Source organism: Anastrepha ludens, chromosome 4, assembly GCF_028408465.1.
Source record: "Anastrepha ludens isolate Willacy chromosome 4, idAnaLude1.1, whole genome shotgun sequence".
NCBI classification, from domain to species: domain Eukaryota; kingdom Metazoa; phylum Arthropoda; class Insecta; order Diptera; family Tephritidae; genus Anastrepha; species Anastrepha ludens.
In genome coordinates this window covers 123,955,769-123,968,752 of record NC_071500.1, presented here as the reverse complement: position 1 = coordinate 123,968,752, position 12,984 = coordinate 123,955,769, and the positions used below count along the sequence as shown (strand labels likewise).

General features: G+C 33.6%; 1 protein-coding gene across 3 annotated transcripts in view; it reads left to right on the top strand.

Moving 5' to 3' along the window:
* Positions 1 to 9,562, top strand: part of LOC128861013 (sodium-dependent phosphate transporter 1-A) — a 32,106-nt gene extending 22,544 nt beyond the window's left edge. For all 3 annotated transcript variants that reach the window (XM_054098872.1, XM_054098874.1, XM_054098873.1), the window contains exons 3-9: positions 23 to 1,451; positions 2,454 to 2,879; positions 4,759 to 4,929; positions 5,017 to 5,470; positions 5,525 to 6,007; positions 7,179 to 7,364; positions 8,597 to 9,562. In XM_054098872.1, the coding sequence (XP_053954847.1) occupies positions 1,259 to 1,451; positions 2,454 to 2,879; positions 4,759 to 4,929; positions 5,017 to 5,470; positions 5,525 to 6,007; positions 7,179 to 7,364; positions 8,597 to 9,071 (2,388 nt within the window). In that variant the 5' untranslated portion in view covers positions 23 to 1,258 and the 3' untranslated portion in view covers positions 9,072 to 9,562. The remainder of the gene's footprint in view (positions 1 to 22; positions 1,452 to 2,453; positions 2,880 to 4,758; positions 4,930 to 5,016; positions 5,471 to 5,524; positions 6,008 to 7,178; positions 7,365 to 8,596) is intronic.
* Positions 9,563 to 12,984: the final 3,422 nt, after the last annotated feature.

Here is a 12,984-nt window from a genome sequence, read left to right as displayed (position 1 = left end):
TCTTATTTCTTCCTGCTAACAGTTATCAAAGTCGATCATTGCAAAAACAGCTGCAACAACAAAAACAACCACTAACACACTCCCCATAACCTTATAACAAGAAGTTTTCGTTTTCGCGCAATTTTAAGAAAAAAACAACAACAGCAGCAGCGTCAAGAATAAAATAAAAACGCAAAACTTTCTTAAAAGCACCGAAAAACAAACGAAACTTAAAACGCAAAAACGGGAGAGTAGCAGCCAGAAAAACAACTGCTAAAAGTCAAGCCAAATAACAACCAAAAAAGGCGTGACTTCACAAGAGCTAAAATAAAGGAAGCGGCTTAAAGCGACAGCGGTCTAATAACGCTTTGAAAAATTAAATAAACGAAACGATAAACTACAAGGAATATAAATTTACAATTTTTTTTTCCAATTTCCACACACAGCGGAAGTTTGTTACAAAATTATAGCTTTTTTAATTTCCTCATCATTCATCAGTTTTTATACGGAGTTTAGATTGTGAGACATTGCTTGATTTTAGGCGCAATTAGTTTGCTTAGAGCTAAGCTAGCGGCCAGGCGGTAAAGTACTTTTGAAAAAAAAAAAAACAAAAAAAAATTATTTATATTAGTTTAATTTAACTGTAAGCTCGTTTCGACAGCGCAGTGAATTTATTTTAAATTTTACATTTTCATAATGAAAATTGCAAACATGAAGTTTAAGCGCAAATATGGCTGTTTAAATATTTGAAAAATATTATTAGTGTATTTTTCGAATATTTTGTTTCGTAGCATTTTATAAATTTACAATATAATAATCCAATTCCTTGTCTAATTAAGTCTGTGTCTGTCTGTTTGTGTCCTCTGTAATCCCGCTACCCTCAGATTAGAATTATAATACATCACACACTCACACCCAAATAAATACCCATACATTCAAATAAATTTAATTTAAGGTAAAAGTAAAGTTTACGCATTACTAAGTGATTTCCATAAGTTAATTTTGAAGTAAATTTTGTGATATTTCAAGCAGACACTTAAGGCATTCAACATTTTTGTTTAGCAAGCATTTTGAAATTCTTTTCCCAATTTAAAGCGCCCTCTGTTCACAGGTTTTCATTTAATTTTGAGTAAAGTTCTTTCCTAACTCGTTTTTGTGCATTTTTAATACGAATTATTATTAAATTGTGATTGAAAAAAAAAATTTTATCGTTAAAAAATAACAAAAAAATCAACTAAATAAATTAATTGAATAAAACGTACTTATAAATACGTGCAACATGGATGCTTACTCGCCTGATCTACTATGGATGGTCGTGCTCGGTTTTCTGATCGCCTTTGTATTGGCTTTTGGTATTGGCGCTAACGATGTGGCAAACTCTTTCGGAACAAGCGTTGGTTCGGGTGTGCTGACCATAAGACAGGCCTGCGTATTGGCGACAATATGCGAGATTTCAGGAGCAGTTTTAATTGGTAAGCTCGTGTTTTTTGACAAAGAAAAAAATCAAAATCAAAATTTTCTGTATGAAATGAGTTTTTCTAAAAGCTAAACCCTTCTTCTTAATTGGCGCTATAACCGCTTACGCGATTTTGGCCGAGTTTAACAAAGCGCGCCAGTCGTTTCTTTCTCGTGCTAACCGGCGCCAGTTGGACACACCAAGTGAAGCCAAGTTCTTCTCCACCTGATCTTTCCAACGCAGAGGAGGCCGCCCTCTTCCTCTGCTACCACCAGCTGGTACCGCATCGAATACTTTCAAAGCCGGAGCGTTTGTATCCATTCGGACGACATGACCCAGCCAACGTAGCCGCTGGATCTTTATTCGCTGCGCTATGTCTATGTCGTCGTAAAGCTCATACAGCTCATCGTTCCATCGTCTGCGATATTCGCCGTTGCCAACGTGCAAAGGTCCAAAAATCTTACACAGAATCTTTCTCTCGAACACTCCAAGCATCGCTTCATCGGATGTTGTCATCGTCCAAGCTTCTGCGCCATACGTTAGGACGGGCATGATGAGAGTCTTGTAGAGTGTTAGTTTTGTTCGTCGAGAGAGGACTTTACTGCTCAGTTGCCTACTTAGTCCAAAGTAGCACTTGTTGGCAAGAGAGATTCTACGTTGGATTTCAAGGCTGACATTGTTATTGGTGTTAATGCTGGTTCCTAAATAGACGAAGTCTTTTACAACCTCGAAATTATAACTGTCTACAGTGACGTGGGTTCCGATACGCGAGTGCGCCGACTGTTTGTTTGAAGACAGGAGGTACTTCGTTTTGTCCTCGTTCACCACCAGACCCATTCGCTTTGCCGTTCATTGCTACTATCAAAAATGCTATTGCACACAAAGCAAATTTTTAGGTGGAATTTTTAGAATATTTCTATTAACATTTTTCTAATTTTTTTTTCGGCTCTGCTTTTTTTACTTGCCGCTTCTCTCAATTCCAATTAATCGTTCTCCCATTTTTTTCCCTCCCGCGTAGGCTACAAAGTCTCCGACACTATGCGTAAAGGTATTTTGGAAGTTGGTCTCTACGAAGGCGCCGAAGAGGAACTAATGTTGGGCTGTGTCGCTGCGCTGGCAAGCAGCGCTATTTGGTTGCTGGTCGCCACATTTCTCAAATTACCCATTTCGGGTACGCATAGCATTGTTGGTTCAACGATTGGTTTCTCGTTGGTGGCACGCGGCACGCAAGGCCTGAAATGGTCAACATTGGCCACGATTGTAGGCTCATGGTTTGTATCGCCTGTGATGAGCGGTTTGGTGAGCATCCTGCTATTTTTGGCTATACGAAAGTTCATTTTGCGCGCCAGCGATCCATTGAAGGCGGGATTTCGGTCATTGCCGATTTTCTACGGTGCGACATTCTTCATCAATGTAATTAGTGTGGTGTTGGATGGACCGAAGTGTAAGTAAAAACAATTAAAATAAGTTGATTAATTCGATTAAAAAAATATTGTTTTGGATATTTGGAAAATTTTAAAAATAGGTAATGACTAATTTTGTGTGATGACTTCTGATGTGATGAATTTTGAAAAGTGGTACAAGAAAATTATACTTTTTTTTCATTTAGATAGAGTCTTAAATGTGATAAATTTTGAGAAAAAGTTATATAATACATTTTTTTGCTTTTAAATTTAATTTTGGTACAAGAAATTTATATTTTTTTTTATATTAATGTTTTTGGATTTTTTTTCAGATTCTAAAAAACAATTCTGAAAGTAGAGTCTTAAATGTGATAAGCTTTGAGAAAATATAAGAAACATTTTTTTGTTTTTAATTTGAATTTTTTTAAATAATTTTGTTTCTGAATATCCTAAAATATTTTTCGAAACAGTCTTAAATCAGTCTTCAAAAAAAAGTTATATAAGTTATTTTTAAAAAGTTTGAGTTTTTTCTCTTTGATATTTTAATTTTAATTTTGTGAATGAATTGTTTTTGAATTTTTGCAAAATTTTAAATATTTTTCGAAAGATATAAGACTCTATCTTAATGAGATAAGTTTTGAGAAGAAGTTTGAGTTTTTTATATAAGAAACTTTTTGTTGTTTTTAATTTTAAGTTTTTGAAATTTTAAAATAAATTTTGTTGGGGTTTCTGTAAATATAAACTTTAATGAATTAAAAAATTATTAATTTTAATTATTATAATAAAACAAAAATTGTACAAAAAAATTTTCAGTTTTTAGTTTCCCTTCAATTATAAATTTTAATTAATTAAAAAAAAAAAATATTTTAATTAATTACAATAAAAAAAAATGTGCAAACAAATTTTTTTTTGGAATTTTCATTCAATTATAAATTTTAATGAATTAAAAAAATTGCTTAATGAAGCTTTTTGTGTTTTTCTTCGAATTATAAATTTTAATAAATTTGAAAAAAAATTTTTGAGTTTTCCTTAAGATTATAAATTTTAATTATTTAGAAAAAATTGTTAAAGAAATTATTTGAATAAAAATTGTTTTTGAGTTTTCCTTAAAATAATAAATTTTAATTAATTTAAAAAAAATTGTACAAGAAAATTTTCAGTTTTGTGTTTTCCTTCATTTTGTAAATTTTAATTAATTCTTTGCAATAAAATTTATTTTTTTATTTTCCTTCAAATTATCAATTTCAATCTCTTAAAAAAAATTGTACAATAAATTTTTTGTTTAGTTTTTCTTCAAATTATTAATATTAATTAAGAAAAAAAAAAATTATGCAATAAAATTATTCTTTTTAATTTTTATTTAATTTTTAATTTACCTCAAATCATAATTTTAATTAATTAACAAAAAAATTATGCATTACAATTTTGTTTTTAAATTTTATTTTAATTTTCCTCAAACAATCAATTTTAATTAATTCAAAAACCTATACAAATACAACTTTTCTTTCTTAGCTTTTATTTTTTTTTTATTTTCTTCAAATTATTAATTTTTAGTAATTAAAAAAATTATGCAATCAACTTTTTCTTTTTTAACTTTTATTTCTTTTTAATTTTCTTCAAATCATAAATTTTAATTATTTAAAACAAATTTTGCAATAAAATTCTACTTTTTAACTTTTTTTTTTAATTTTCCTCAAATTATGAATTTTAATTAATTGAAAAAGATTATGCAATTATTTTTTTTCTTTTTTAACTTTTATTTAAAAAATTTTGATACTCGATTTAGAGTCTAAATTTCCAAAAATGTTTGCCTACCAAACTTGACCTTTTATGCTAAATTCCTGAATTTCACTGTTTTAAAATGGTTTTCTTAATTCTCAATTATTTATAAATCTTCCTTTCATTTTATCTTTTGCTTAGTGCTTTATATGGATAACATCCCCACCTGGATTGCTATATGTTCGAGTATTGCGCTAAGCTTATTGGTTGCACTCCTCACCCAGCTTATTGTTGTACCAATTCAAAAACGTAAAATCGCAAAACAGTTACGTGCTCAAAACCCTGTCAAATTCAATTTCGAGGACTCGGTTGGTGAGTAAAAAAGCATAGCTCCGAATTAATAAAATTCTCCAACCGCACTGTCTCACTTTCTTTCATATTCTAAATTTCTCTCTACAGAATCCTCACCGTCCGGTAGCCCTAAGAAAAATCGTCGTCCATTATCACTTGTCAGCGATGGCAAACAATTGCCTGCAATTGCTGAAATCACCGAACTCGTCTCGTTGACCGACAATTCGCCAAAAACGTTCAAGTTAGCGCCTTATGGGATGAATAAAAAGAGTGAAGTTACCATCCAGAATAACGGTTATAATGCGGATGGCTACAAGATCAATCCGGAAATCATCAAGAAAGCTGAAGATTTGTTGGGCAAGGCCAGCTTGGATAATACCGATTTGACCATCACAAGTTTAAATTTCATCGATGAACAGTATCAGAATGGCAATGGGATGTTGCAACATGGAAATAGAAATAATAATACAACTGGGTTAATATCGAATGGCCGGAGCAAAGGTAGCCAACTGCAGGATTATTTTCAGCAGGGTGTGAAATCGCCACTGTTGGATGTGAAAAGGTAAACTAAATTCTGCAATTAAAAATTTAAAGTAAATTTTTTCCATTTTCACAGCATTGAACATTCCGACGAGCTTCCACAACATCAACAGCAAGAAAGCAAGCAAAATAAAAATATTACACAAACTGCCATGGACATAAGTACCACCAACAATGCTGCACCCGCACCCGTATCCTCTTCCACTACACCTGAAACTGCGCTACCTGGGGACGCAACCAGATCAATTGCTGACGTTGTAGTTACAAAAGCTACAACAACAACAGTTGAGTATAAAGCAGCACCCACAACTGCCAAGAAGGATCTGAAAGTTGTTGAGAGCGGCAGTAGTTTGGAAATGATGATTTCGTCTACTTTGTCGCCAAATTCGAGTAAGGTGCCATTGATTGAAAGCAAAGAGCTGATACATGACTTCAAGCAGACGGATGGTGCACCAGCACAGAGTGATGAGGAGTCGGAAGAGGTGTCGATGTTGTTTTCGTTTTTACAAATTTTAACCGCAACTTTTGGAAGTTTTGCGCATGGCGGAAATGATGTGAGGTAAGTGGGAGGAGTAGGCAAGGTGTAACAGGCGATCATTTGTAGCTTGATAAAATTCTGAATAATCACAAAAACTAGGTTAGGTGAGACTGGGTTTAGATTGCTATCCCAAAAGGGATACACTTAGCCATGCAAGAGTTGAGAATCCATTGTGAAACCAATATAGAGAGTAGGGAAAAATAAATGGTACGAAAAAAGTAGAAAAGCAGGTAATACTGTAAGTAAAAGTAAAAATTAAGACCTAAAAACTGAAATGAAGCCAAGAGAAAAATGATTAGAGTTATTTTTAATAGATCATCTAAAAAGTAGGTAATTTCTTGAGTAGTTTTTGGAACTAATAATCACAGCTACATCGCTGTTCAAAGTGCAATCAGGTTAAAGAAGATTGGCTTCTGGAGACAATTTGTCAAGGGACTTGGTAGCTTTTTTGGGCAGTGAACAACTTCGGCCAGATCTCTTTATCCGCAAACTGGGGTTTGAGGGTCGTGCTAGGGTAATCATTCCAAGTAGACATAATTGGAACGAGGGGAAAATCTGTACCAAGGCTGTTACCTCTGCCTTCACCGACGGCTCAAAGATGGAATCAGAGTTGGAGCAGTGATTTTCTCTAAATAAGCCAATTTATGGATTTCCTTAAAACTTCCGAATACTGCTAGTGTTTTTCCGGCAGTAGTGTTTGTAATCCCGTAGGCATACAGAAGGCTTAGGGATCGCAGGAGCGAGGGAAATATCAAAGCTCTGTCGACGCCATTGTGCAGATCCTAATTAGTCAACTCCTGTAAGGATCTATCTATGTAATCTATTGAGTGTGCAGGTAACATTTCTCGGGTCTCGATCCCAGGACATAGGAGCAGGGAAATTAAATTGCTGATGAGCTCGCCAGGAAGGGGTCGACTGATTAAGTTTCAGAGGTCTTCCATCCGGTCATCGGCAACCTTCTGACTGTTGTTAAAGGAATTTATTTATTTTGGAGGTCTCATAATGGCATCAAAACGCCGTCTTAATACTACTCAGGGAGTGCCAGTCTGGTACTTCAACCATTTAACCTACCTAAGTACCTATCCAATCACAGCCTTTATTGAAAACATTGCTGTTTCATTTAATAATATTTTAATAAATTAATCTCTTTTATTCATAAGTACAAACTCTTTCTTATTTTTTTTTCTTTCAGCAACGCTATTGGACCTCTTATTGCATTGTATATGATTTACAGGGAAGGTTCCGTGATGCAGAAGGCCGAAAGTCCCATTTATATTTTGATCTACGGAGGTATTGGTATCTCAGTTGGTCTATGGCTGTGGGGACGACGGGTCATCGAGACAATCGGCAACGATTTAACAAAAATCACTTCTTCGACGTAAGTAATATAAACATTTATTTAAATAAATATTTTTCAAAAATTAATATCCAAAGAAAATCCTCTGTGAAGTTCGATCTTAGCGATTTGATTCAGTTTATACTATTGGAGTTGTTTTAGTAAATCGAACATCATGCGATTCGCTAGATTAAAGAAAGTATGAAGACAAGAAGTAGTACTGATGTAGTATGAAGGACAAGGTGTAGTAGCCGGCCCGTTCCGCTAGCAAAACTGAGAGAATATCAAAAGCTAAGTTCTTCCAACCTAAGTGGTTCTGAAATCCATTCTAATTAGTTACGATTGTTTTTTGTCTGCTGAAATTTCTTAGCCTGTTTTGCCTTTATATGAGCTTTGGTTGCAGGAGATCATGTCTAGCTCTAGAGCTACTCTTGGAGTTGCTTTAGTAAAGCTGCAATTAGTGGTGCCGTACCTTAGCCATAACTGTAACCATAGCAATCAGCTGTTCCGATCAAACATATGGGCATCATGTTAATCGATTATAGGTGCCGCACCATAACATAATCATAACCGTATGCATTTGTATCTATAGAATTTTTGCTTTTCCCTGTGACCGTAATCAGCTGTGAAATGCTTTACATTTGTTTTGATATTTGCTATAAAAATGTGAATATTAGAAATGAACAACGAAACATTAATTGACTTAGAGGAGAGGTTACGGTGGTAGTCGGTCCGTGCGACCAACTCATTTAGACCTTACAGGTCCATTGTAATAGACAAAATGCAAATGTTCTCATTAATTCTACTTCAATATCAGCTGTTTGCGGCTATGGTTCTGGTAACGGCTATAACGTTATGGCTACGGCGCCGCTAATTGCAGTTTAAAGCGAATAAGATCTGGAATATCGAATTCGATGAGCAAATATTTAGAGGAACAGCAAGGAATATTTGAACTAATCTCAAAACAGAAATCCAAGTTTCAAAGACTTGTTGACGTCTTACGCCTCCAGTAGGGATCGTAACCCAAGTCTTAATAACGGAATGTTGCGCACAAAGGTACTCGGTTACGGCCAGTAATCGAAACAGTCGTAGATTATTTTTTAATATTATCGGTAGTAGTTAGAGAGACTCGTATACATCAGCATTTCTAACTCGTAACTTAAAACTTGAAAATCGAAAAAAAACAAAAAATACTAAAAAAAACCTTTTAAGTAATTTTATAGCAAGCGAAGTTTTTTAAGCAATTAATAATTTTTTTCTCCTCTCTCTTTCAGCGGTTTCACCATCGAGGTTGGCGCTGCCATCACAGTGCTACTGGCAAGCAAAATCGGGTTACCCATTTCGACGACTCACTGCAAGGTCGGCTCCGTGGTGTTTGTTGGACACGTGAGCGGTAAGGGTCATAAGTCAGCTGCAGATATTCATGGGAAATCAACACTCTCAAAAGAGGCTTCAATGGAAGGTGGTGCCATTACATCGTCCACTGCTACTACGCCAACAACAAATGCGAATGAAATTTGCAATAGAATGGCGGCGGTGTCTTCAACGACAAGCGCAAATGCTTTAGCCAATGGGAGCGGTGGTATGGAGGCGACCGTGGCTGCTGATGGTGGTGCAGTTGCTGCTGTGGGTGCTGTCGATTGGCATTTGTTTAGAAATATCGCCTATGCTTGGATTGTGACCGTGCCGGTAACGGCGCTACTCTCAGCTGGTATAATGTTTCTGATGTGCAGCATTGTTTTGGCCTAAGCAAAGCGGCACCGCGCAGCGGCAGTGGGCGAATTATTGCAAAATAAAAAATTAAATGAAAAAAAAAATGAATGAAAAGAATCAAGTTACAATTATTAAGTATTCAACAAACTTACTAATGTAAGCGTATTTACAAACATATGTACACATTATACGATATTGTACTTAAAATGGTAAAGTAATTGTTATTATCAAAAACCAAAAACAAAAACACGAAATGATCACGAAAAATTATTTGAGAAATTATTCGCAAATTCGCGAAGGTTTAAGAAAGGAAACTGCAGGTTTTGAATGTTTGATTTTGAACTGTGAATTGAGTTGTAAGCGCCAGTCAGTCTGCCAGCTAGTGTCAATAGATTCGTTCCATACCAACATAAATTAAAAATATTTATAAAAATTAAATCCAACAATAAATTAAATTAAAAACTCATAAAAAAATTGGAAAACAACTAAAAAGGAAGCAGAAAACTAAATAAAGCATGGACTAAGAATTTTATGCGTTGATATTTGGAACAAAGTTTTTAAGTGCATGTTATACCTAAAAATTTACAAAAAAACAAAAAAAAAAAAATATAAAAAATTAATAAATAAATTTACGTCAATAAAACCATAATTAACTTGCTCATGAAAAATAAGATGCAGCATTAACATGAAGATATTTTATTTTTTATGCACAAGGTTGAAAAATATTTATAAAAAATAATATTGGCATACAATAAAATGTTCAATTGAAAAGCAATCGATTTTTTTATTTTTTTCATACGGCAAAGTATTCGAATACACGTTAACAATATATAAAAATAAAATATAATAAAGAATTTATGTCATAATTTGAACCCCACGAAAAGATTATGGGAACAGTTTCGAATAAAAGCATTACCTATATTTGCAATTAATTCAAACTCGTAAAAAAAGAAAAACTAACAATTTGGTCTTGCTAAGTATTTTTTTTTATTTTACTTTACTACTTAAATGCCAACAATTTTACAAAGTAATAATTAAATTTAAAGTGTTTATTCGTGATATTATTATTTTTCTTTGTTAATAAATGTTACTCAAGAGCAAATGGAAACAGGAGCTTGAATCGAACTCAAATAAATTTAAATATCCATTATTTTATATTTATAAGAGCTAGCGACTACATTCACCCGTACATAGCTTACAGCGAGTTTCTCAAGTTCCCAAACTTATATGCCTGCACTATTTTTTTTCTTCAAAATAAACAAAAAAATACTGTTAGTAAAAAACTCAATTGTTTTACTTGCTCCAGAAACCTCTCAACTCAAGTTTTTTTTTAACGACAAAACAAAGTTGTCCAATATTTTGATACTGGTTTTGTTTGCTTTTTTATAAATAAAGACACCTACTTTGTTAAATATATGCAAATGTCATATACACACAAACACTTGATTAACATTAACGTACACTAATTAAAATCCAAATTAATTTCATTTGTTACATACAAATAAAAAGTTAAACCTTATAAGGGTAAAATAAAAATATATTTGTGCATTTGCTACAAAAATTGTAGTTGGAAATGTATTTAGTTAAACTAATGAAAGACGACAATTGAAATTTATAAGTTAAATAATTATAGCTTAGGAGCTAAAGGATTTATAGTACTACAAGTACAACAATTACTACGATTAGTAGTTGAATGTAGTTGAATATTAGAAAGAGCAGAATAACTACAAATATAAAAAAAAGAGAAGCAAAAATAGAGTAAAAACTGCATGCAACTTTTTCTGTTAAAAACAAGAGAATTACTTTTCATCACAAAGGTTTACATTTGAAACTTTCGTTTCATTAAACAAAAATGTGTACAAACATTTATTACTAAAAAGCTGGTACTAAAAAATTTAGTACTAAAAATCTTGTACTAACCAAATGAGTTCTAAAATTTGGTACTAAAATGTTAGGAGAAAAATGTTAAAATCAAGTACTCAAATTTTAGTACTCAAAAAATTTTCTACAAGAAATTTAGCAAAAAAATTAGTACTAAACATCTTTTACTAACCAAATGAGTTCTAAAATTTAGTACTAAAGATTTAGAACTAAAATTTTAGTACTAGTTTTTTTTAAATTTTGTACTAGAAATAGAGTACTAAAATTTAGTACTCAAAAAATTTTCTACAAAAAATTTGGCACAAAAAGTTTAGTACTAAAAACCTGGTACTAACCAAATGAGTCCTAAAATTTAGTACTAAAAATTTGGAATAAAATGTTAGTAGTAATTTTTTTTTAATTTCGTACTAGAAATCGAGTACTAAAATTTAGTACTCAAACAGTTTCTACTAAAAATTTCGTACTAAAAATAAGTACTAAAAAATGTGGTATTAAACAAACTAGACTAAAGACTTCTTATACAAATATGAAAAGTTTCGAGCTAAAACCTTAACACTTAAACTGTAGTACCTAAAAACCAGTACTAAGCACTGTGGTGTTAAAATGTTAGTGCTGAAATTGTACATCTAAATCTTCTTAAGAGAAGAATAACTTTTCTAAACTTCGGATCTAAAATTTTAGTACTAAAACTTGTACTTAGTACATCTAAGAAGATTTAAGAAGAATAATTTTTCTAAACTTTGGCACTGAAAGCTTAGTACTAAAATTTGTACTTAGTATATCTAAGAAGATTTAAGAAGATTGACTTTTTTAAGCATCGGCACTAAAATTTTAGTTCTAATAATAGGACTATGAATAAGTTCGTGCGGTTTTTTTTCGAAATTTGAAACTTTATTGACGTAAAATGGTTACAAATTTAATATTCAAAATATTGTCCATCGCTTACTACTACTTTTTCCCATCTTTCTGGCAATTCACGGATTCCCTTTGTGAAAAATTCGGTCGGTTTTGCCGCAATCCACGAATCGATCCATTTTTTGACTTCATCGTAATTACGGAAGTGCTGGTCAGCCAGGCCATGTTGCATCGATCGGAAGAGATAGTAATCGGATGGCGCAAGGTCTGGACTATACGGCGGGTGGGGTAGGACATCCCATTTGAGCGTTTCTAAGTATGTTTTGACCACTTGTGCAACATGTGGCCGAGCATTGTCATGTTGCAAAATAACTTTGTCGTGTCTATCGGCGTATTGCGGCCGTTTTTCTCGCAGTGCTCGGCTCAAATGCATCAATTGTCGTCGGTAGACATCCCCCGTAATCGTTTCATTCGGTTTCAGTAGCTCATAATACACAACACCCAGCTGGTCCCACCAGATACACAGCATAACCTTCAGGCCATGAATATTCTGCGCCGACGTCGATGTTGAAGCATGGCCAGGGTATCCATACGTTGCCCGACGTTTTGGATTGTCGTAATGGACCCACTTTTCATCGCCAGTCACAATTCGATGCAAAAAACCCTTTCTTTTGTGCCGTTGAAGCAGTTGTTCGCATGCCATAAAACGGCGTTCAACGTCTCTTGGCTTCAATTCATACGGCACCCAATGGCCTACCTTTCGGATCATTCCCATGGCTTTTAAACGTTTGGAAATGGTTGATTGATCAACTCCCAAAGTTTTTGCAACCTCTTCTTGCGTTTGAGCCGGATCTTGATCGAGCAATTCCTCCAATTCGGTATCCATGAACTTTGGCGGCGCACCCTCGCGTTCTTCGTCTTCCAAGCCAAAATCACCACTTTTAAAGCGTGCAAACCACTTCTGGCACGTTCGCTCAGATAGAGCATGCTCACCATAAACTTCCACCAAGATACGATGACTTTCGGCTGCTTTTTTCTTCATATTAAAATAATGAAGAAGAATTCCCCGCAAAAACACATTATTTGGCACGAAATTCGACATTTTCAAGTGTGGTAAAAATATTGTTGTTTACGCTTCAAATAAAAAACTTATACTGACGTTTGTGCCTTACGACAGTAGCTCTCCAATGAATGTTTGGAAATGTGGATCGAT